This window comes from Girardinichthys multiradiatus, chromosome 2 (assembly GCF_021462225.1).
Source record: "Girardinichthys multiradiatus isolate DD_20200921_A chromosome 2, DD_fGirMul_XY1, whole genome shotgun sequence".
Lineage (NCBI taxonomy): Eukaryota > Metazoa > Chordata > Actinopteri > Cyprinodontiformes > Goodeidae > Girardinichthys > Girardinichthys multiradiatus.
The window spans coordinates 39,374,464-39,395,913 of NC_061795.1; the positions used below are offsets into that span (position 1 = coordinate 39,374,464).

At 38.3% G+C, this 21,450-nt stretch overlaps 2 protein-coding genes across 2 annotated transcripts in view; one reads left to right on the top strand and one right to left on the bottom strand.

The window, feature by feature from the left end:
* The window catches only part of uri1 (URI1 prefoldin like chaperone), a 15,354-nt gene extending 2,831 nt beyond the window's left edge, over positions 1–12,523 (bottom strand). The window contains exons 1-8 of the mRNA XM_047386086.1: positions 12,136–12,523; positions 8,343–8,377; positions 3,903–3,981; positions 3,588–3,723; positions 2,547–2,638; positions 2,398–2,461; positions 2,057–2,243; positions 35–263 (exon numbers count right to left, since the gene is read on the bottom strand). Coding sequence (XP_047242042.1) covers positions 35–263; positions 2,057–2,243; positions 2,398–2,461; positions 2,547–2,638; positions 3,588–3,723; positions 3,903–3,981; positions 8,343–8,377; positions 12,136–12,207 — 894 coding nt within the window. The 5' untranslated portion in view covers positions 12,208–12,523. The remainder of the gene's footprint in view (positions 1–34; positions 264–2,056; positions 2,244–2,397; positions 2,462–2,546; positions 2,639–3,587; positions 3,724–3,902; positions 3,982–8,342; positions 8,378–12,135) is intronic.
* Positions 12,524–15,891: 3,368 nt separating this feature from the next.
* Positions 15,892–20,987, top strand: zgc:112052 (protein C19orf12 homolog). The gene is made up of 3 exons (XM_047347441.1): positions 15,892–16,048; positions 19,950–20,110; positions 20,204–20,987. The coding sequence occupies exons 2-3, from the start codon at positions 19,951–19,953 to the stop codon at positions 20,467–20,469; spliced, it is 426 nt and encodes a 141-aa protein (XP_047203397.1). The 5' UTR covers positions 15,892–16,048; position 19,950; the 3' UTR covers positions 20,470–20,987.
* The last annotated feature ends 463 nt before the right edge of the window (positions 20,988–21,450 follow it).

Consider the following 21,450-nt stretch of genomic DNA (forward strand, 5'->3'; position numbering starts at 1 on the left):
ATATCTCATCTGTCAATTTTCTAAACAAACCGACCTTCTTGGGTTCAACTGTGTGAGAGAAGGAAATTGTGGGCAAACAGCTGCCATCCTCTTCGTAGTCTTCCTCTTTCCTGTCTCTGAGAGGATGTATGCTAGGAGGCACAGAGCTCCAGCTTGGCTTTAAACTCAGGCCATTTACTGGAGGTGCAGCTTCTGCCTCCTTCTCCTCCTCCGATGAAGATGATGATGTGTCTTCACCATTCATGTCTGCATTATCAGACAATCTGGAGGGGAAGAATGTTCACAACTCTTTCAAGATTTGAAAAATAAAAAAGAAAGCAGTTTATGAGGGAAATAAGTAGGGTTGGGCAATATGAAAATATTAGATTGTGAAGGATTACAACATATGGTTAATCTGCCAATCAGAGGTGGACAATCAAGGTCCAGAAAGTAAAAACCCTGCCTAGTTTTCCTTCATTCTGTTCATTTAACCAGGTGATTAGTCCCTGTGTATGTTGTGGAGATGGAAATCTAAACGGTTGTAACTAATCTCTGTACAGGTTTTTTTACTTTCTGGACCTGGATTATCCACCTCTGCTGCCAGTGCAGAGAGATGGTAATACCTCTTATTTATTTACAGCGTTCAAAGGCGTTAGTTTGAGAAGCATAAGAAAAACTCCTTGTGTAAGTTTTATCCGGCATGTTCGGCTGAAACTTCAAGAGCTTTTACAAGCAGAATTATCAACGAGTTGTATCAAATAGATAGGAAAGGAGCTAACATTAGCCAGCCTCTACAACGGCCTGTCACCCTAAAAGATCGACAGGCGAGTGAGCTGCACGTTTCCTGAAGACTTCAAGGATAAAGCCACATATGCTTCAGGGACAGGCTTGTTTTAACATTACAGATTTCAAATTGTTATTTTACGTCACTCTCATATCAGTGCTACCTTGTGTTTTTTTTTATTTAAAAAAATGTATAACAGATTTAAGAGATTTGCAAAATTGTTACATTATTAAATTACCCCCATTAATTTAGGTTTTAAACTATTGAAATGTTATCAGTCACAAGACTCGGTCCTTTTTAGGGAGAAGAGTGGTTATCTAGCAAAAGATTCAGAAACACAAAAATAGAAAAAGGGAATTTGAAGGAAAATTAAATAAATTTTTTAGGGCTCAATATAGGGAAGATTCTATTCATTGCTGTTCTATGCTTTTGTGCAGACTCATTAGTTTTATTTTCCTTTAACTTCAGAAAATAACTTAAACATAGCAAGTGTTCACTTTACCAAAGTGCCGTTGTTTAACTTTAATTTAAAAGAACATACAATTTTAATTTTACTTTGCACAAATTTTCAAAATTGCACAAACAGAAGAAAATTGCCAATTTATTTAAGTCAATGTAAAAAAGGAAATAAATATATAGATTTGTTACACACAGAGCAATACATTTCAAGCGTTTATTTCTGGTAATTTCGATGGTTATGGCTCAGAGCTAATGAAAACCAGAAATTCAATGTTTCAGAAAATTTGTATATTACTTAAGACCAATAAAACAGGATATTTAATACAAAAGTGTTATGTTATTGCCAGGTTATGGCCTACACAATCAGGGAGAAGACCTCGGACTTTAAAGGATAAACCACAAAAGGTCATTGCTAAAGCAGCTAGAGAAGAATGTTGTAGAACTACACAAGTCAATTTATGGAAATGTGAGTGGAAAGGTACAGGTGCTCTGGTTCAAGTGTGGCTTCAAGCATAAAATACGTCGTAAATACGTCTGCGAGTTGTATCGTCTTCTCTAGTATTAACGGTTTCTAAAAAACAGAGTTTTGAGTTTTTATCAGCAGAAAGCCAAAAATCACACTTCTACTACACATCACTGTAATTAATCTATATTACAAAATCCACTTTTTGATATGAATTACTGAAATAAATTATATTTTGGAGGAAATTCTAAATCATGGAGATCTACCTTTAATTTAATATATGGAAAGTGTGCAAAGATGAATATACTGTAAAAACAAAATCATATTTTTTTTACCATATTTTACTCATAGGAATTTATGTGAGCCTATACCTGTCCTGTTCATCCTGCAACTCCTCTAGTCTTTCAAGTTCATCCAATCTAGCCCACAGCTCCTCCTCAGTCATGATGCCTTTGCTCCTCCGTGTGTCTCCGGTCTCTGCTTCATCCTCCTCTTTCAGACCAATCACCACATCCATCTTGGGCTTAGAATTTGGCTTGTGAGCTATTCTTTGCTTTCCTGTTAAGAAACAATCAGTTCACTCTTTAGCCCTAGAAAAAAAACCACTGTAATGGTGGTAAAGAATTTAGCAGTGGATTAATGGAGTTCTTTGCTTTCTCATAAGCCATGATTAAGTGAAATGAGGTCAGAAGAAGAATCTGGCGAAGAGTACCTTTTGTGACGGCCGAGTCATTGTTTCCGACCTCCTCTCTGATGTCGACATAGTCACCTTTATTCTAAATCACAAGAATGTCAAAGTCAACAAATTTGTCCTCAATTATGTCTTGCATAACATTTAACGTGTGCAGAAATGCAACATACAGACGACATGGTTTCCAGATCTTTTGCAAGCCCCACTCTTGCTTCAAAATTTTTTATGGTCTTGGTCACATCATCTAACTGACTTCCCACGTCTGCAGAGAAAACACATGCATCATGGTGAACGTGAGCGGAATCAGAAAAGCGAGAGCACCAAAACACCAGTGAGCAAACAATGGCGTGTAAATAAAACGATCAGCTGAATGACGAGCAGCGGCTAAAGCGTTAAAAACAAAAACACGTTGGGGAAGAGAGGGAAGAAAAATGATGACACAAACAGTTCATAACATCTTCTGCCCTGAATACTACTCCGGATCATTAAATCTTCACAACAATTAAGCCCTTTCACTAATAGCAGCAGAGGGCCCTTGTTTCCATGGCAATCGGGAGCCCCTCCAGTCTGCACATCAACTGGAAGTAAGGAAAGGTCAAATACAGAAGGCCTGACAACTCGGCCGCTGTCTGACACATTTCAGCTAGCTCTGTTTGTAATACAGCACTTAGCTCTGTAATAGCAGGGTGGGGAGGGTCAGGAGGAGTGTGGAGGGGGGCTGTGGCAGCACATTTCTGCTTCACTAAACATTCTAATAATGTTCACATCAGAGATCGTTGCTTGGGTCCATTTGACTTGATATGAGATTTTTCAGACTTAGAATGAGCACCGAGAAATAAAGCAGCAATCTTTGTTATACTGCAAACGCTAATGACAAATAAATTCAGTGACAGAGCCTGATTTCACCAAATGTGTACTGTTTATAATCACTGAACTTCAATTTAAAAAAAGCACAGCCTTTGCTACTTTTCTTGCAGCTCGCAACCCTTTAATAGCAAATCCGCTTCTGCAAATATCATTTACAGCAACACATTGCACAGCTAAGAGACAGTTTTGTTTCAAACTCCAGAACGAATTCAAGGCATTATAAAATAAAAGGCAAGCTCTTTACATATGATGCAAACCCGCCCTCTGGTGGATGAGCAGCTGCATTGAAAGACTAGTTTAAAAAAAAAAAAAAAACATCCCAAATGACAGGAAATGACACTCACGCTTCATTCTGTGTTCGATAATTTTCTGAGCTTGCTTGGCGGAGCACTTGGTGAACCAGTTGTCGCCCAGCATCACTGTGACCTCGTTGGTGTGCACGAGCTTCCCGGGCATGAAGGCCAGAGGGCCAAATGGCACCTGCTCAAAGAGCAGAGGATGGGAGAAAAGAGCAGAACAAAGGAAAGGAGGCCAAATGAAGCAGGGGGAAGTGAGTCGGTGTAAAAGTAGAGCAAAAACGAAGTGAAGAAAGTTTCAGTAATGGAGCTACTTTAACTCAGTTTGTGTAAAAGCATGATTTCCACAGCATCTGCACTCACCATGATTTCATAACACAGCTGATCAGGGAGAGTTCTGAGGCGATCATCAAGGGCTTCATAATCACCTAACACCTTCTTCCTGTAAAAGTGTTCAAACAACCCATCACAAATATTTAAATGCATTAGGAGACAATCATCATCATATATGTATATATACATATACACACAATAGGCCTGTTATCACCATAAGATGTCACTGTTCTCTATTTTTGGGAGATGAATTCCAAACACCACTTCTACCAAAACGGAGGAGTGTTGAATTTAAAAACTGACTGAGGCTGTTTAAAAGTAAGAGAGGCAAGGGCTAATGCTTTAGAAAGCTTTAAAGGTTTGGGCCCTGTTGTAAATCTATGAACATCTTGGTGCAAAGTTTTAATTTGTGCAGCAAACTGCAGCCCTGAAGTGCTTTTCAGTTCAATGTAAACTATTTATAGCTGGAAAGGGAAACTTCAGACCAAGTCTCCACATCAAGGCAAATACCAAAAAAAGCTAACCTATGATGCTTTCCCTTGTAGAAAAGGATTACATTAAATGATGAACTTTGTCTTTTAGCAAAATCCTACAGCTGTAGTTGATGGTGGACCAATCAGTCGAACTGAGACCCAATTTTCCCTTTATCAGCTCTGATTGGTGATCGGCAGGTCAAATCAATGCACTTTTAGTTTAGGTTAAAGACAACTATAAAATAACAAAAATCATATTAAAGTCAGGGACATGTGCTTTGATGCCTGAATATGGATAATCATGTAATACCTTCATTTGCAGGTTGGTAACACAGGGTTAGAATGATATTATGTGGCCACGACTGAAGAATGGTACAAATGTGGTCAAAACGGATTCTAGACCAAATAAATAGAAAACAATCAACCCAACACATTTAGGACATATATTGTATGCCTTTTTTTTACAGCAATCAAGACTTTTTATTCTGCAGACCTACAATGTTTTATATATTCCTGATCTAATAAACCAGACTATTTTGTTTAATTAAAATATTGCTTGTATAGTTTACAGCTGAGCTGATAAAAATCAAATGTTTTTTTGCAGTTTTAATAAAAATGTAACTTTTGCAGCCTGCGAGTACTTTCAACTTGACGATTTTGGCCCACAGCTCAAAAGGTTTGGAGACCTCCCTGGTCTAAATGAATGGAGGTACTGTTGAACTGAAAAATTTAAAATATATATATAACAAAAGATAAAAGACCAATACATCTGCTGTGAACAGGGGATACAAACTCGTATTATCTTGAATCTTGACATGTTTGGATTTTAAAGATTTAGTTAAGTCTTTAAGATAAAAAAAAGAAAAATTTTACATTTAAATAAGTATTAAAAATAATTATACACAACTCTTAATACACATGAAAATAATATGCCTTCACAAATCTTAATAGCCTAATTTCCAAATGTGCCCAAATTGCTCTTTTTAAAGTTAAAGCCACCACCTTCATGCATATACAACTGAGCTGCAGTTTATTCTGTCAAATCACTCCTGCATATAAAGGTCACAGCATTGATGTAGGAGAAGAGTCTTTTTAGGCGTTATATGTGCCGGTAACAGGGCAAATACAGTGAACAGGAGGGGAAAGGACATCATTTTATGTATACATTGTCTGTCTGTCCATAAGTTTTATTAAGCAGTAAGTGAATTTGTCACAACAGCCTTAAACATAAACAGGCAAGTTTATTTAGGAAAACACATAGAAAAACAAGTTGAACTCCAGGCTGTCATATTTTAATATCCACGTAGGCCGACTTAACACATAAGATTATATCTTGCTGCCAGAACTACTCAAATTCAAAGTGTAATCCATACCCATGGGCGTACTGATGGGAATACACTCGAGTCAATAAAAAAGTACTTACTGTACCAGACCTGCACCTTTCTAAAGCTTGTAGAGATTCATGGAGCACCCACAGTGGTGATTCAGTTTAATATGCGAGTAAAGAGCTCCACTGTCCTCCAATGTTTGCACACAGGGTGCATCTCAAATCCTTTAATCAAGTCAACATTTCCTTCGGGTCTGTGTGTTCATACAACTGAAAGACAACTGGATGCAATGACCAGAAACGATGGGAGGGAAGAAAAATTAAAAGCTCAGAAACGCTTCGTTTCAAACAGTTGTATAATTGCACAGCTTTGAGTGCTTTTTGCTCTATTTGCATAATAATGGGCTCTTTGTTTTTTATAGGATTCCTCACACAGACAGGGTCTTCATCTCAAAATAATTTTTTTTCTTGACTCAAATATCAACAGTTCTCTGTTCCTTTCCAGAGTGAATATAAAACGTAAATAGAAAATTATGCCGGATATTTGTACAGAGAGAGGGAGGCAGACATCAGACCAGGCAACGTGTTTCTAATCTTTCATGGTCCAATTTTGGTGCGCTTCTTAACTGAAAGCAGTGGCACCTAGTGTGTTCTTCTGGTTCAGTAGAGCATCTACTTAAAAGTGTTGTAAGTTCAGAGATGGCATTCTGCATATCTTGGTTTATAACGACTGGTAGTTTGAGCTGCAGTTGCCTTTCTATCATCTCAAATCAGTCGGCCCATTAGCCTTCGAGATCAACAAGGCATTTCAATCCACACTACTGCCGCTCACTGGATAATCTCTCTTCTGGACCATTCTTTGTAAACCTGAGAGATGGTTTGCATGAAAATCCCAGAGGATCAGCAGTTTCTGGAATACTTGGAACAAACTGTCTGGCAAAAATAACCATGCTATATTCAAAGTCACATTAATGCCTTAATGCATTGAGTTGGTCGTAGCCAGTGCATTTATATTTCAAAAACTTTGACTTGACTACATGATTTATGTTTTAGAATTTATTTAGTCATCAGTCAGTCAGTCATTTTCTACCGCTTATTCCATAGTGGGTCGCGGGGGAGCTGGTGCCTATCTCCAGCAGTCTATGGGTGAGAGGCAGGGTACACCCTGGACAGGTTGCCAGTCCATCACAGGGCAACACACATACAACCATGCACACTCATTCATACACCTAAGGTCAATTTAGAGAGACCAATTAACCTAACAGGCATGTCTTTGGACTGTGGGAGGAAGCCGGAGTACCCGGTGAGAACCCACGCATGCACGGGGAGAACATGCAAACTCCATGCAGAAAGACCCCCGGCCGGGAATCGAACCCAGGACCTTCTTGCTGCAAGGCAACAGTGCTACCAACTGCGCCACCATGCAGCCCCTGAATTTATTTCTACAGCAATGAAAGGGATAAAATCAAGAACAAAGCAGGGGAGTTGGGGACATTATTCTGAGGGTCAAACTTTTATCCCTTAGAGCACAACACAGCACTCTAAGGGCTAAAACTAGCCAGGAAAAGGAGTTAAATCCTTTAATCAACACTACTGCCAACAGGTGCAACAACATGGGGCTTTGGTGAGTTATATAGTTATTTTATTGTTTCTAACAAGATGGCAAAGATCAGAGCAGGACAAAAAATAAACTGTCCAGCAGATAAGGAAAATTGATCTATCACATCTGCAAGCTGTAGCACACAATGTAAGAACAATCATCCTTGAAAATCAGGGTGAAGACCCAGTTATTGTACATTTATATTAGATGTACTTTCAGACTCAACTGACAACAGCCTTTACACAGAAATCATTGCCCTTTGCACCCTAAAAACCCATCAGCTAGGTAGAAAAAAAAAAGTACAAGACAGAAGGTGCTCCAAATATTTGCAGCAGAAATCCTTTCCACATGGTCACTTTAAGCCACCAGGTTGGGATTAATCGGGAAAATAAACCCCCAACAAAATCCCTTAAAATGGACATGAGCATTTTTTTTAGATATCTCAGATATTGGAGAAACTTTCCAGGGAGACTAAAAGTGAGGACATCAAAGCCAGGACTTGTGGTCCTGGTTGAAACTGAAATGAACTGAACTGATAAACGGTTTGTTAGACTTCTGGAAAATGTAGATCTAAGCAGAGAATCATTTTTCAGCCTGCTGAAAAAGAGGCATACCCAAAAAAACAGCATTGACATGCTTTTAAATGTCTTAAAATGAAAGTTAAAAAACGTGGTTATTAAAGGACGAATACTGTGTGGTACACATCATTTTTAATTTTAAGATGATTTTGTGGAAAATTCTTACCCTAAAAAATGTCTTTTCTGCATAAACAACCTGGTGGACCAAATTTGTACCATTCTTGAATTACGGTTGGGGCCACACAAAATCCTTCCAAGGGCCCCAAATGGCTCCCGGGCCGCACTTTGGACAGCCCTACCTTAATTGCTGAAAGGACAACTACAAATTCTCAGCTTGGATCAAACACTTCAGTTTTCATTTATTTTCCTTCAAGTTTTGCACATGGAAGCAAATGGCTTTTCACAGGACAACTGTAAGTATTCTGCCAGGATAAAGACAAATTGTAAACATATTCCCACACGACATCTTTTAAAGACTTTAATAATGCTTACCAGTGCTGAATCCGACTTTGGCATTCTTTCACCACCTGGTTTAGGATAAATAATTAGTTTGTTTCAACACAGTGTGCATAAATCTGGCCTAAAGAAAAATTGTACTCCTGTTATCATCATGAGGGGGTGTTTACAATTTTTAGTACTGTAAAAATTTTAAACAGTCTATCCAATGGTGTATTTCTTTTTCACCAACAAATCTACATAGCAACAATAAACACACACCAGGTAAAGAAATATGGATTTCCATTGCAGGACTTCAAAAAGTAAAAAACAAAAAAAAAAACAATTCCCTCAGTAGAGTATTTAGTCAATGACATCACAAAAGGCACAAGAACTGAACTGATCAGTTAACAGATGTAAACACTTTGACAGACAAGCAACCTTCGACAGATTGCGATTTTTTATGTTTGAGTCCGATTTTTACCCCAATTCCTGGGACAAACAGTAAAGATCATGATGATTGTTTAACTTCCTGTGTCTCAAACTGAGGCTCATGTGTCACTGGTGGTACTTGGACTGCCTTTAGTGGCACTGAAAAGAATATTTGTCTTTCTAAGTTGGAAAATCTGTGAGATTTCTCTCCTAATATGCTCAATCAACAGGCCAAATGCTATGAGGAATAGTAATGTTTTTGTCTGCATTTTTTCTTACTCCAAACAAGGTGTTCAGCAGAGGTCATACAGAACTGTGTAACTGATTTATTCGAATACAAACCATCAGAGGCACAAAACACTTAATGTCGTTGTTTGTTGTTACAAAGTTTTTTTATGCAAGGCGGCCATATTGGATTTAGGTCAGCTTTAGAGAAATAAATTAAAACTTTTCTTTTTTACAACCTCTTTGATAACTTTTCCAACTGTAAACTTGTAAATGTCAACTTTAACATTAAAATGGAAAACATAAATAAATTGCTTCCTTCAATAATTTTTGACAACACAGCAACCTAATAATCATCCCTAAATAAAATTGACATTATAACATTTAATGAAAAACACCAAAACAAAGAAGACATGGAGTAAATAGACTGAAGTTTTATAGCACTTTTCTAGTCATACTGACCACTCAAAGCACTAGTTGCACACATGTTCATACACTGATATGTAGATTGGGAGGCAGATTTGGGTTAAGGGCCTTTCAGGTGCTTTACTGAACCGACACGTTTCAGATTTCAAGACAACTACCCCTAATGACTAATACTCCTATATGCCAATGTCGCCCAACAAACACGTAATGCTTACAATGTTAATGTCTTAAAAAGCGTGGAGTTTATGGGTTGGGTTAGAGGTGGTTCTGTGACATTGTTGAGTATTGGTCATATACACAAAATGGCAAAATAAAACTCCTCAGAGCTATATGGAACTTCTCTAGAAACATCCATTTATGAAACCAAACAATACTAAGGCCCTTGGATCACGTTAACCAGGCCGTACAACTGTCATGACTGGTCTTCCCTGGCCCCCTTCACAAACCGCTTCCATGTGTTTTATTGTTGTCAAATTGTCCTGAAACCAACGAAGTGCTCTAAAATATGGCTCAGAGGTTCCGCTGCAGCCATAAAAGATTTCATATTTACTTGTTGCATTTGCAAATGCTGCTTATATCAAAAAGCTAAATACGCTGCAACAGTTATGGAAATTGTACATACAGGAAAGCAGAAAATGTGCCAAACATGGAGGGGAAGTAGACGAGGAAGAGACACAGCTAAGACAAAATCTAAATATTCCAAACTCTTTGATTTGACTGAAGCTGAACTGCAAAGCTTCTGCAGACAGTACTGATTAGGACCTTTATTATCACTGAAATAAATAGTGCTGTTGTGCCTCAAGTATAAATCATGTATTCCTGTGGCCTTCTAAATATATATACTTATAGCTGACACTGAGGCTGGGATATGATTTGAAGCTTCTTAGTCAAAGGGCTGTTTCACAGCATTTAATGAGTTTATTACCTTTTTCACACTAAGGAAAACTACAATTTTTAAAATAGTAACACATTAACTTCATTATTTTATACATATATTTTATAGGACACAGAGTGTGATTTGTTGATCTTTATTCAGTTTGTAAAAACAAAAAAGGAAAACTTTAGTGATTTTACCATGTGAAGCACTTTGGTCAACTGTGGTTACTTTTATCTGTGCTATATAAATTAATAAAAATAAAGTTGCCTTGATATGTGGTGTAGCTTAAAAACGAGACATGTCAAATCTTAAGAGCTTTATTCTACACCAGTGATACTATAAAAGCAGTTTGTGTTCTGTGAAGCTTTCATTCGATTTGTAAAAACCGAAAAGAGGGGTCTCTTTTATGCATGTCAAACCTTAACAGGATTGTTATACACTAATGATAAATTCTATAAAGTAGTGTGGGATTGATAAACTCTTTATTAAATTTGTGAAAACTTTAAAGGAATTAGATAGAGGGTTTCAGGCCTGGACATCCGTTTAAAATCTACACTCAAACCTGGACAGACTTACTTTAAAGCACAGGTATTACACTTCAGGCCTCGAGGACCGGTGTCCTGCAACATTTTGATATGGCTCTGCTTAAAAACACCTGCATTAAATAATTAGGTTACTAGCAGGATTTTGCAGAACTATAGTGCAGGCTGAGGAGGCAATTCAGCTAGTGATTATGCTTAATTGGACCAGGGACCCATCTATATATTGCAGGGCGCCGGCCCTCGAGCACTAGGAATTGACACCCCTGCTCTAAACTAATGGCAGATAATAGAAAACGCTGTTTGTAAATTGTAAAACTTTTATTCATTTGTGAAAACAAAACATGAACAATTAAAAAACTTGTTTCTAATCAAGAAGACCCTACAAATGTGTTCATTGCTTCCTAGATATTTTTTGGGCAGAGACCACATAAGATCAGGTCTAACTTGAGTAAAATTGAAATTTAATTTTAAAAAAATTCACTAAACTCAAACTCTTATTCTGTTTTCACTATTTGAATAAAGGGTTTCACAAACCGTTTTATAGAATCTGCCTGTGTTGAATCGCTGTGTCCTGTTTTGGTCCGTCTCGAATGGTTTCGTTAACAGACCCGTTCTAATGGTCCTAAAATCCTTTGTTTTCATAAACTGAATAAAGGTTTCTTAAGCCAGAACCTGAATTTTATTGAAATTGTCATAAAGAAGAAAACTGTTCAGGTTCGACTCTTCCATTATAGTTTTTAAGACGAAGGTCAAAAAGGCCAAATATTTTAACAAGCTAAATAAAGCTTTTCCACATCACAGTCAGTATTTTACAGAATGTATAAGTATGAAAATAATCCAGTACAAGTTTGACATCTTTGAGTAGTTTAGATTTAAAACCAGAACAGATCAACCATTAAACGCAGTGAAATTTCCCTTTAGGGAGGAGCTAAATAAGACGAATGAATGCAGCATGAATTCAACGTGATGTGGGGGGCGGGTATAAGTCACCCCAACCTTCACCTGGCTGGACTCTGAACACAAATATTAAGACTACATAACCCAGCGAGCCCTTCAGGTGTAAACTACAGAAGCATCGCATGTGTGAAAAGAAACCGAAGTAACCGAACACGCCCCCCTTTAACATTTAAATGAATCTTGGACGTGTGCACAAAAGCAGGAAGCTTCTCGAAGACCAGTATGAAAAAAGAAAGGAATCAAATCACGGAGTTATTCTGTGCACAGGGCACATTTAAGCAGATCCACGCGTGGATCCGAAACAAACCGCGAGTTGATCCAACCGCGTGGTTAGGAACTGGCTCTGCTAACACCTAAAGCAAAACTGCTTCGAGTCAACAATTCAAATTACCTTTTGGTGTTCCTCTCTGAGCCTGACAACTCCGCCGAGATGATCTATGTTTGTGTTACCTTTTTCAGCCATTGTCAACCCAAATGCAAACGGGGTAAATATGCGTTATGTGACCCACAAAACAGAGCTCAGGGGTTTATGTGAGTCCTAAAGAAGTGTTTATGAATCCAGCAGCCTTTCCTCAGAGGCGTCCTGCACGCAGTCATCAATGAGGCAGTGATGAATATCCACACTTCCGGAGGTGATATCATTTCACACTCTCATTTCAGGATTTCTGCATGATTCCCCGAAAAAAATATCCGCCGTTATCAAAATCCAAAAGATTAGCGAAAACAGTCCTTGTCACTCTCGCTGCGCCATGCACTCCAACGTCAACATGGCGGGAGTACATCAGGGACATCCGGTAAGACGTTTCAAAATAAAATACTTTAACTGCATCAGAAGCTTTAAAAACGGACGATTAAAACACATTAAGGACAAATGTACAGATACAAAACATGTAAATTAGTTAGATATAAAAAAATACAAATTTGCCAAATAAAAAACAATCAGTTGCAAGCATGGCCATCTTCACATGATGCTAAAATTCCCATAGAAGGCAGCGAGCAAACATTAACCTTGAGTGTTCCCTGAAGGTTGCAGATTTATTAACTTTTAAAGAACTTCCAGGAATCATTCTCTAAATATTCTCTCAATGTTAGTTTTAACATTAACAATACGACCTTCTGGGAACTATCAATGAATCTTCTGTAAAGGTTTCCTAAAAGTCAACTTTAACTTTCGTGAAGAAACCTGTAGAGCAGTGTTTTTTTAACCCTGGTCCTCAAGGGACACAGTCTTGCATGTGTTAGATGTTTCCCTGCTTTAACACTCCTAAATCAGATGAGTGCAGTTCAGCAAAAGCCTGTTAATCAGTCAGGTGTTCTGATACAGGGACCATCTAAAACATATAGGGCACTTTGCCTTGAGGTCCAGGATTGAAAAACAGTGCTGTAGAAAATATTCCCTAAAGGTCAAGTGTAGGTATTGCAGCGTAATCCTAATTTTTAGGGAATCTTTTCAATGGGTTTGTTAATCTTTTCAATAGGTTTGTTAAACACTCACTGTGTGAATTTCCAGGAATTATCAGTGAATATCATTTAAAGGTTTCCCGAAGGATAACTACAGCTTTCGTAATGCACCTTTCAGGGAATAGTAAATTAACTTATATGGCACCTTTACAGTCATACTAACCACTCAAAGCAATTTATACTACAGCCACATTCACAGTCATACACCGATGCGCAGATCGGTGGCAAAATGTGGCAGAAGGAAGCTGGAATTGAACCCACAACCTTCAGATTGCAAGAAGACCACTCTTCTCACTGAGCCACAGTTGCCTTGTAAGGTCTCCTGGACTGGTGTCCAGTCAGTCCGAAAGAGCTGGAGTCCTGCATATTTTCAAACACATCTGAATCAAATATATAGTTCATTAGCAGGGCTCTGCATTGCTAGGTGACTTGCTGGTGAGGTAAATCTGCCATTTGAATCAGCTGTTAGAGACGGACACATCTGCTAGAAGACTGCAGTTGGATACCAGTGTACCAAGGGGTTCCCTGAAAATTAATTGCACTCTCACAATGTAACCTGCAGAGGAATTTCAGGGAATATTATCTAAAGCAGGGGCGCCCAAGTCCAGTCCTTGAGAACCACAGTCTGGCAACTTTTAGATGCATGCCTTCTCCAACACACCTGACTCAAATGGCTGAATTCCCTCATCAGCATGTCATTTAGCTCAGCAGAGGCCAGGTAATGAGCTATCCAGATCCATCTGAAAGTTGCAGGATAGTAGTCCTCAAGCACTGGTCCACTTCCACTCCTAGAGTTGGGCACCCCTGAGAGAGGTTCTCTGAAGGATAGTTCCACCACTGACTGTTTAACCATCTGTGTCTATTAGAGGATGTCTTCTAAAGCTGGTCTCCAACCTTGGTCCTGATCTAAAACCTGCAGCCGACTGTCCTATCTGTTTTAGATTCTCCAAAACTCCTTTTTCAAATGATTGAAGTATCATCAGAAGTATCATCCAGTCAGAAAATCATCCAGTTGTTTGGATACAAACAGCTGGATCCAAATCACAAGTATTCACCTTTGAATATTTGCTTGTTCAGAAAATATTTAAAACCCCTGATTCTAACGACCCCTCTGATGATTTTAAAGGTCAAAACCTCTCAAACAAAAATAACGTGTTTATCTGTGTAGGTTTATTTTATTGGGATACCTGAAAATGCCAGAAATAAGCAGTGGAGAAGAAAACACCACAATTAGGCCGCTTATTTAAATCTAAACCTCAGGCGTACCTGTTCAAATAGTTATTGTTTTAGGCTTTTATTTTGAAAATAGCTAACTCCAATTTTCGTTTAACCACCTAAATGAAGGAGTTTTGACTCCGCAGCTGCTCCGTACTGTCCCGGTGTACTCTGGGTAAATAGGAATGTATGCTCAAATGTAAACAGTCGTCACCCTGTTGTAACAAAATTAAAAAGCCCAGCGTTTAACGTAACACAGTTGTTCCTTGATATTTATCACAAGGTTCTGCTTTACTGAGTTTAAACCGTTTTCACGTCCCACCGGTAAAACGGAATAACATATTGTGTACAATTATGTTATTATCGTCGATCACTACAATTACAGTCGATCAATTCTGTCATTCCGGGTGTATAAGTAAGCTATAGTTTAATTCATCTGTAATTTAACCCTGTGTTTAACGTTCAACTGTTGCTGCTTTCAACTGCCCTCGGAAATGTCATTATTGTTTGTGTGAACAGCTTGTGTCGACGAACTGTTTTACCAGGCGCATAACTTCCGAATAATTTTACCCGAAAGAAGTTGTTAAAAATATATCTATACATTTCGGCTGAGGAATCAGGGATTATTGTAATCAGCCAAAATGGCCTTCAGTCTAACATCAGTAAAACAAACGGAACACATGGCAGCCTAACCCTAACCCTAACACCGGAAGTATCCTAGCCAATTGCATGTACTTGTCACTTTTGTAGCAATCCTCTTAATGAGCAAGCATGTGGCAACAGTAGACAGGAAAAACTGACTTTTAACAGTAAGCATCCGGCTCAGTACCAAAACCAACTGAGACACAAAAACATCCATATTGGTCCAGGAGTAATTTCTATGTTAAATTAAAAAAGATATGATACGATGATCTAAATAGGGTTGATCTGATTATATATTTCAATGTAATATTTCTATATAACTATATAAATTGGACCTAGTTATCTTGGGGTTTCTTTAGAAAACCTTTTTAACCAATGTAAATAAACTGAATTTGACTACACTGTTTCATAACTAGGATCAGTTGGAATGTATGCCCTTGACTTGATATCTGTATGATTCAATTAAATTGACTTTGCACCTTTTTAGCCTTGAGACGGCATGTGTTGTGAATTGGAGCTATATAAATAAACTGAATTGAATTGAATCTCTTAAAGCGCATTGAGATAGTATTTTTGTCGTGAACTTGTGGTAGAAAAATTCCTTGAATAGAATTTACCCTCCTGTTTTTTTCACTGAAGCAAGGTGTTCAGTTGCTGATTAAAATAAGCACAGTATCAGGACTGCAAATATCAGGACAGCAATAGAATTACAGTGTCAAGAGGAAACATTAGCAGTATAATGTTTTAAGTATGAGATGTCTATTCTTTGATAAATCGACTTTTTAACACAGAGGATTTGACGGATTTCCATGAACGTCGCATTAAAATTTCTCCCATCAGGCTTTGCGGCATGAATACTGCCTGTGAAAGTTCAGGAGTCATGTTTACACAGAAAGCCGAATCCAGTGAAAAAATCCACAAGAAAAATAACCTAACCCTTCATTAATAAACTAAGCTAATTAATGAAGAGTTAATTCCACAGTAAGGTAAGCTGTTAATTTTCTCTAAGGTTAATGCTACTGTCGGTGTCTCTCGACGATCTGATGTAGTTAATGGAGAGATAACACATTAGCCTTTGCCTTATCATTATGCATTTCGGATGTATTAATATTGACTCATCAGTAAGTAATTTGAATAAATATAAACTGCTTTGTGGTAGGTACCATATATTTTAAGTTTCTGTGAATATCACTTTCAAACCTGTCCCGTTGTAAAATTTTTATTTGTAAAATTATATATATATATATATATATATATATGTATATATATATATATATGTATATATATATATATATATATGTGTGTCTCTGTGTGTGTGTGTGTGTATAGATAACGGGTATAAGAAATACTTAAATTATTGTAGTGAAATTCCTGCTAAAATAGGTGTTAGGGTTGTTAGCGGTTGTCCTGTGATAGGTGGTTTTTAGCACCCCCTACTGGTAGGCTATATTTATGACAGGTAACAAAAAATTCTCCCACAGTCTGTTTAGCTTCCTGCTGTGGTAAATTATGCAGTATGGTTCTCTTCAAGAAAAGTATTATAAAGTATACTGTTGTAGAAAAATTCGCATCCAGAGACTCATGAATGTCACTCAGAATCAGCTTTATTTTAATCTTTCAAGAGAGAAGGATTTTACAGCATTGGAGATGTGCTCAGTGGTGCTGCCAAATCATTCTGACCAGACAAAGTAAAAGTTCTCCTATAAGTTACAAGAGTTTTCAAGGTGACTCTCATGAGACCTGTTGTCCTAGACATAATCTTAACAGTGTGGCATACATATTATCTCACACAGCTGTGAAGCAGAAGGCTGACAAACCATTACTCTCAGACTAAACAAAGAAGAATGGAACAACAAAGAGGGGTTCTAATACTTTTGTCAGTTCCTGTAGAGTATCAAGGAGCAAATCAAGCAAGGCACTAACATTTCCATAACAATACTAAAAAGTTAACCTGAGATGTATTGTAATATGCACAGTCATGTAGCAACATTGAACAAGTTTCACCATAGTATTTTTGTTGTGTATGTGTTGCTCACGGTATACTAAATTCAGTGTTGCTTTTTATATAGATGTCCATGCCAGTAGAGGAGCTCTGAACCACTCATTATATATAGCAATAATATTAGTAATAATAGTTAATATAAATATGTTGCTGCTGTTGTCATACATCTAGAAATAAACACATTATCGGCAAACGGGATGTCGTTATTGTTACTATTGCCCGTTAGTCAGTAAATACTTTCAAATGATGATGTCTTTATTGGTTTTTATTTAATAAACAGCGTTAGACCCATGACATAAGGTGGCTGTATTTACTTGAGATGGAAAATAAATAGCACTATGGGTGTGTATGACGTCCTGAAAGGATGACGAAGACTTATTGCACAAACAGTCCGTTTATTATACAGCACGAGCGGCTAATCTGAGTTGTCACTCACAGACAATCATAAATAAATGCTTAAAAACACACTGGCACTCTGTGGAAGTCCCTGCATGGCCACGAGGGTTCCACAGGGTGCCACGAGGGTCACTGTTGTACATATACTTTGTCTATGCTGTTTAATGTCCACAAAGACTAATTAGTCTTCCTCAAACCTTGCAAAAACCTTTAGATTTTGTATTGATTGGCTGTTCGAACATCCAATACCTGCCCTGCAGGGTTGCCAGGTAGGCCTATAGGCTGGACATTTAGATAAATACCACGTATCCAAAAAAAAAAAAAGTTCTGTGAAAAAAAGAACATTTACCACACTTTAAAGGTTATATTTCGGTTGAATTGTTACTTTAGCACAATGTAATTATTCAACCGAATAATTACATTGTAAAGCTTATGTTTCGGTGAATAATTACTTTAGCACAATGGATTCAATATTCCTCTCTTTGAGAGCAACAACATACGCAGTTTTCAAAAGGCATTTTGAAAATTTCATCTTGTTTTAGGTGGTCCTAGTTTAGCTGTCTAACTTATTTGTAGTTGTAATTGGACCATATAGTAAGCTTATCACTGAAACTTTAAACAGGGTTCAGCATATCTGACAACTATTTCAAGTTGATACCTCCAGCATATCCAGAAATAAAAACTTATAGTCATTTGGTAAATAAATCCACTATATTCTGTCAGTCAAAAATTGTTTTTTATCTGTTTCTATTTTTTTGCTGTTGCGCTTGCACACCAGAATTTACAGACACCCTACACATTGGCATTGGGCCGTTGTCTAGGGTGCATCACGTGTTCTTAATACACTATTAACTGAAGCAGGTCTTCGTAGCCTAGACCAAAAATGACATACATGATACTATGATAATCTATGATAATCTATCTTACTGTTAATAAATCCTTTCATGAAATATGAAGTTGTATTGTATGTTGCGAAATTATCTTAAATAAATTATAAAGCATGAACACAAACAGAAAAGAAGCAATTTAAGTGCCACAGACAAGCTATGCAGAATGAAGCAGAGTTATAGACTATTGAGCAAAAGAGATCACAAAAGTATGCCTGTCAGTATTTTCCTCTTAACAATTGAAGTGACTTTGAATTTAGGTTTAAAAATGTTTGTTAAGAAACAGCCAATAACTGCATCATCGTCTGCAGCTAACAATTGAGTAACAGGTTAGAGCTTCGAACAATACATGGAGAATGACAACCTATCGGTCTTGTCTCTTTGGCATCATCTGACACCCTCCTGGCACCCTCTGACACCCTCGTGGGTCTCGTACCCAATGACCACAAAACAATAAGGACACTAAAAAGCCTTAAAAATCCTTTTACCTGACTGAATTTTTACTTTTCTTATAATATATCCTGACTCTGTTTAGTAACATCTTAATTCTAGTAATGTTTCATCCTGTGTTCAAATAAAACATGCAGCAATATTCAATTTGAGGTTTAAGTCCGAGGCCATGGTTCTCGACCGGAAAAGGGTGGCTGGTCCTCTTCAGGTTGGAGGGGAGTTCCTGCCTCAAGTGGAGGAGTTTAAGTATCTCGGGGTCTTGTTCACGAGTGAGGGAAGAATGGAGCGGGAGATCGACAGACGGATCGGTGCGGCTGCCGCAGTAATGGGGGCGCTGTGCCGGTCCGTTGTGGTGAAGAGAGAGCTGAGCCAAAAAGCGAAGCTCTCGATTTACCAGTCGGTCTACGTTCCTACCCTCACCTATGGCCATGAACTTTGGGTCATGACCGAAAGAACGAGATCCCGGATACAAGCGGCTGAAATGAGCTTCCTCCATAGGGTGGCCGGGCACTCCCTTAGAGATAGGGTGAGGAGCTCGGCCATCCGGGACGGACTCGGAGTAGAGCCGCTGCTTCTCCACATCGAGAGGAGCCAGTTGTGGTGGCTCGGGCATCTATACCGGATGCCTTCTGGACACCGTCCTCGGGAGGTGTTCCAGGCACGTCCCACCGGGAGGAGGCCCAGGACACGCTGGAGGGACTATGTCTCTCGGCTGGCCTGGGAATGCCTTGGGCTCCCCCCGGAGGAGCTGGAGGAGGTGTCTGGAGAGAGGGACGTCTGGGCGTCTCTGCTGAGTCTGCTGCCCCCGCGACCCGGTCCCAGATAAAGCGGAAGACGACGAGTACGAGGTTTAATTTTGCTTGCAGTGTTAAAACTGTGCTAACTTGAACTTATCTGTATGGTACCATCAGTCATGCAGCCACTCTATAAGGCACTCATGTTATATCTAGCATACTTTAATGCCTCTGCTAAACTAAACGTTTAAGAACCAATTAGAATAATAATTGGGTTTTTATCATTAATCTAATTCAGCATAAATTTAGGATCCTATAAAAAGTCTTGATAAAAACATTTTAGCTTTAAAGATCAAATTCAAATTTCTTATATGTATTTATATCCTGTCTTGTGTAAAATTGCTCCTGTGATCCACAGCATGGGCCAACAAATTCATGATGTGATGAAGCTGTGTTGTGAGCTATCTGCCAATCAGCAGATCAAGTCCACAGTAAAAGGTTCTGGGAAAGGAGCAGCAGCTGCAGGTGGACTTGCCTTCGCTGGAGGCTTAATTGGGGGTCCTCTCGGTATTGCTGTGGGTAAGCCAAAAACATATTTAATACAACAGACCATTTAATGCTGCACTGCGCTGTTTCTCCATAGCAGAGTCAAAAAACCTTCTTTTCCCCCAGGTGGTGCAGTGGGTGGTCTCCTGGGCTGCTGGCTGACCAGTGGGCAGTTTAGGCCACTTCCTCAGATCATAATGGAGCTCAGCCCTCAGCAGCAGCAGAAGCTGCATGATGATCTCATGGTCATCCTGGGAGACATTCAGTGGACTGACCTGGCTCAGTTAACGGCTCTGGTGATGGGTAACTCCATGCTGAAGCAGCAGGTTACAGCGGCTCTTATCGGGTACATTACTAAGGAGCTCCAGGCTGAGGTGCACTACGTGGATTAGTGTCAGTCCGAGAACTGAATGGTCTGACCCAAACACTTACAGGCTCAGAGGAATGGCACCTTTGAAGAAAAATATGAACTGTTGCTTAGAGGATGGAGAACCTGCAGTTAATGCATTGTAAAAACACAGCATTGCCAACACAATCCGTATTGACATCAGTAACTTACAGGGTAGCACTTTGTTTAAAAAAAAAAACCAGAGCTGTATGTTTAGGATAAATGATAAAAAACACTGTTCTGACTTGAAGACATTTTTTTATGCCTTTGTCTGCACTGATAAAGAGACCAGCCTGGTTTTGAATGCCATGGGGAATTTAAGGCCTGACTGAAGGGGTAAAGAAAATCATCTCATCTCGCTTCCACATTGTGCAGTTTACTGTGAACTTTACACAGAAGTTTACAGATTAAATGAGCCAAACTCCTGTTGTATACACTGACACATATACCTAATCTATATGCTTTGTAGTGTGAATTTGTACATTTTGCTGTATTACAATAAAACTAAAAAGGTAGACATTACTGCTTCAGTTTACATAAATAAATCTTTTCTTATTCCCAGTGTAAAAAAATCATCATCTGCTGACATTTGACCCAATAATCTCTTTAGTAGTACTTAAAATATGCCTACTTAGATTTTATACTAATGTACATAACCATTTTATTCATTTTCTTCTCTTAGTTAAGGATTTTGATCAATGAAGTTAATCATGAGAATGCTCAAAAGTTAAACATACAGCATCTAAAAAAATCACAACGTCATTGAAAGGGATATATTTCATTTATTCAGTTGGAACCAATGCATTTATATTCATTACAAAGTATACACAGGACGATATATTTCAAGGGTTTTTGATTTTTTTTAAAATTATGATTATGGTTTACAGCGGATAAACACCCAAATTTAGTTTCTAAGAAAATTAGATAACAAATAGAGCCAATAAAAAAAGATTTTTTATAACAGAAATGTTATGGGAAAGACTGT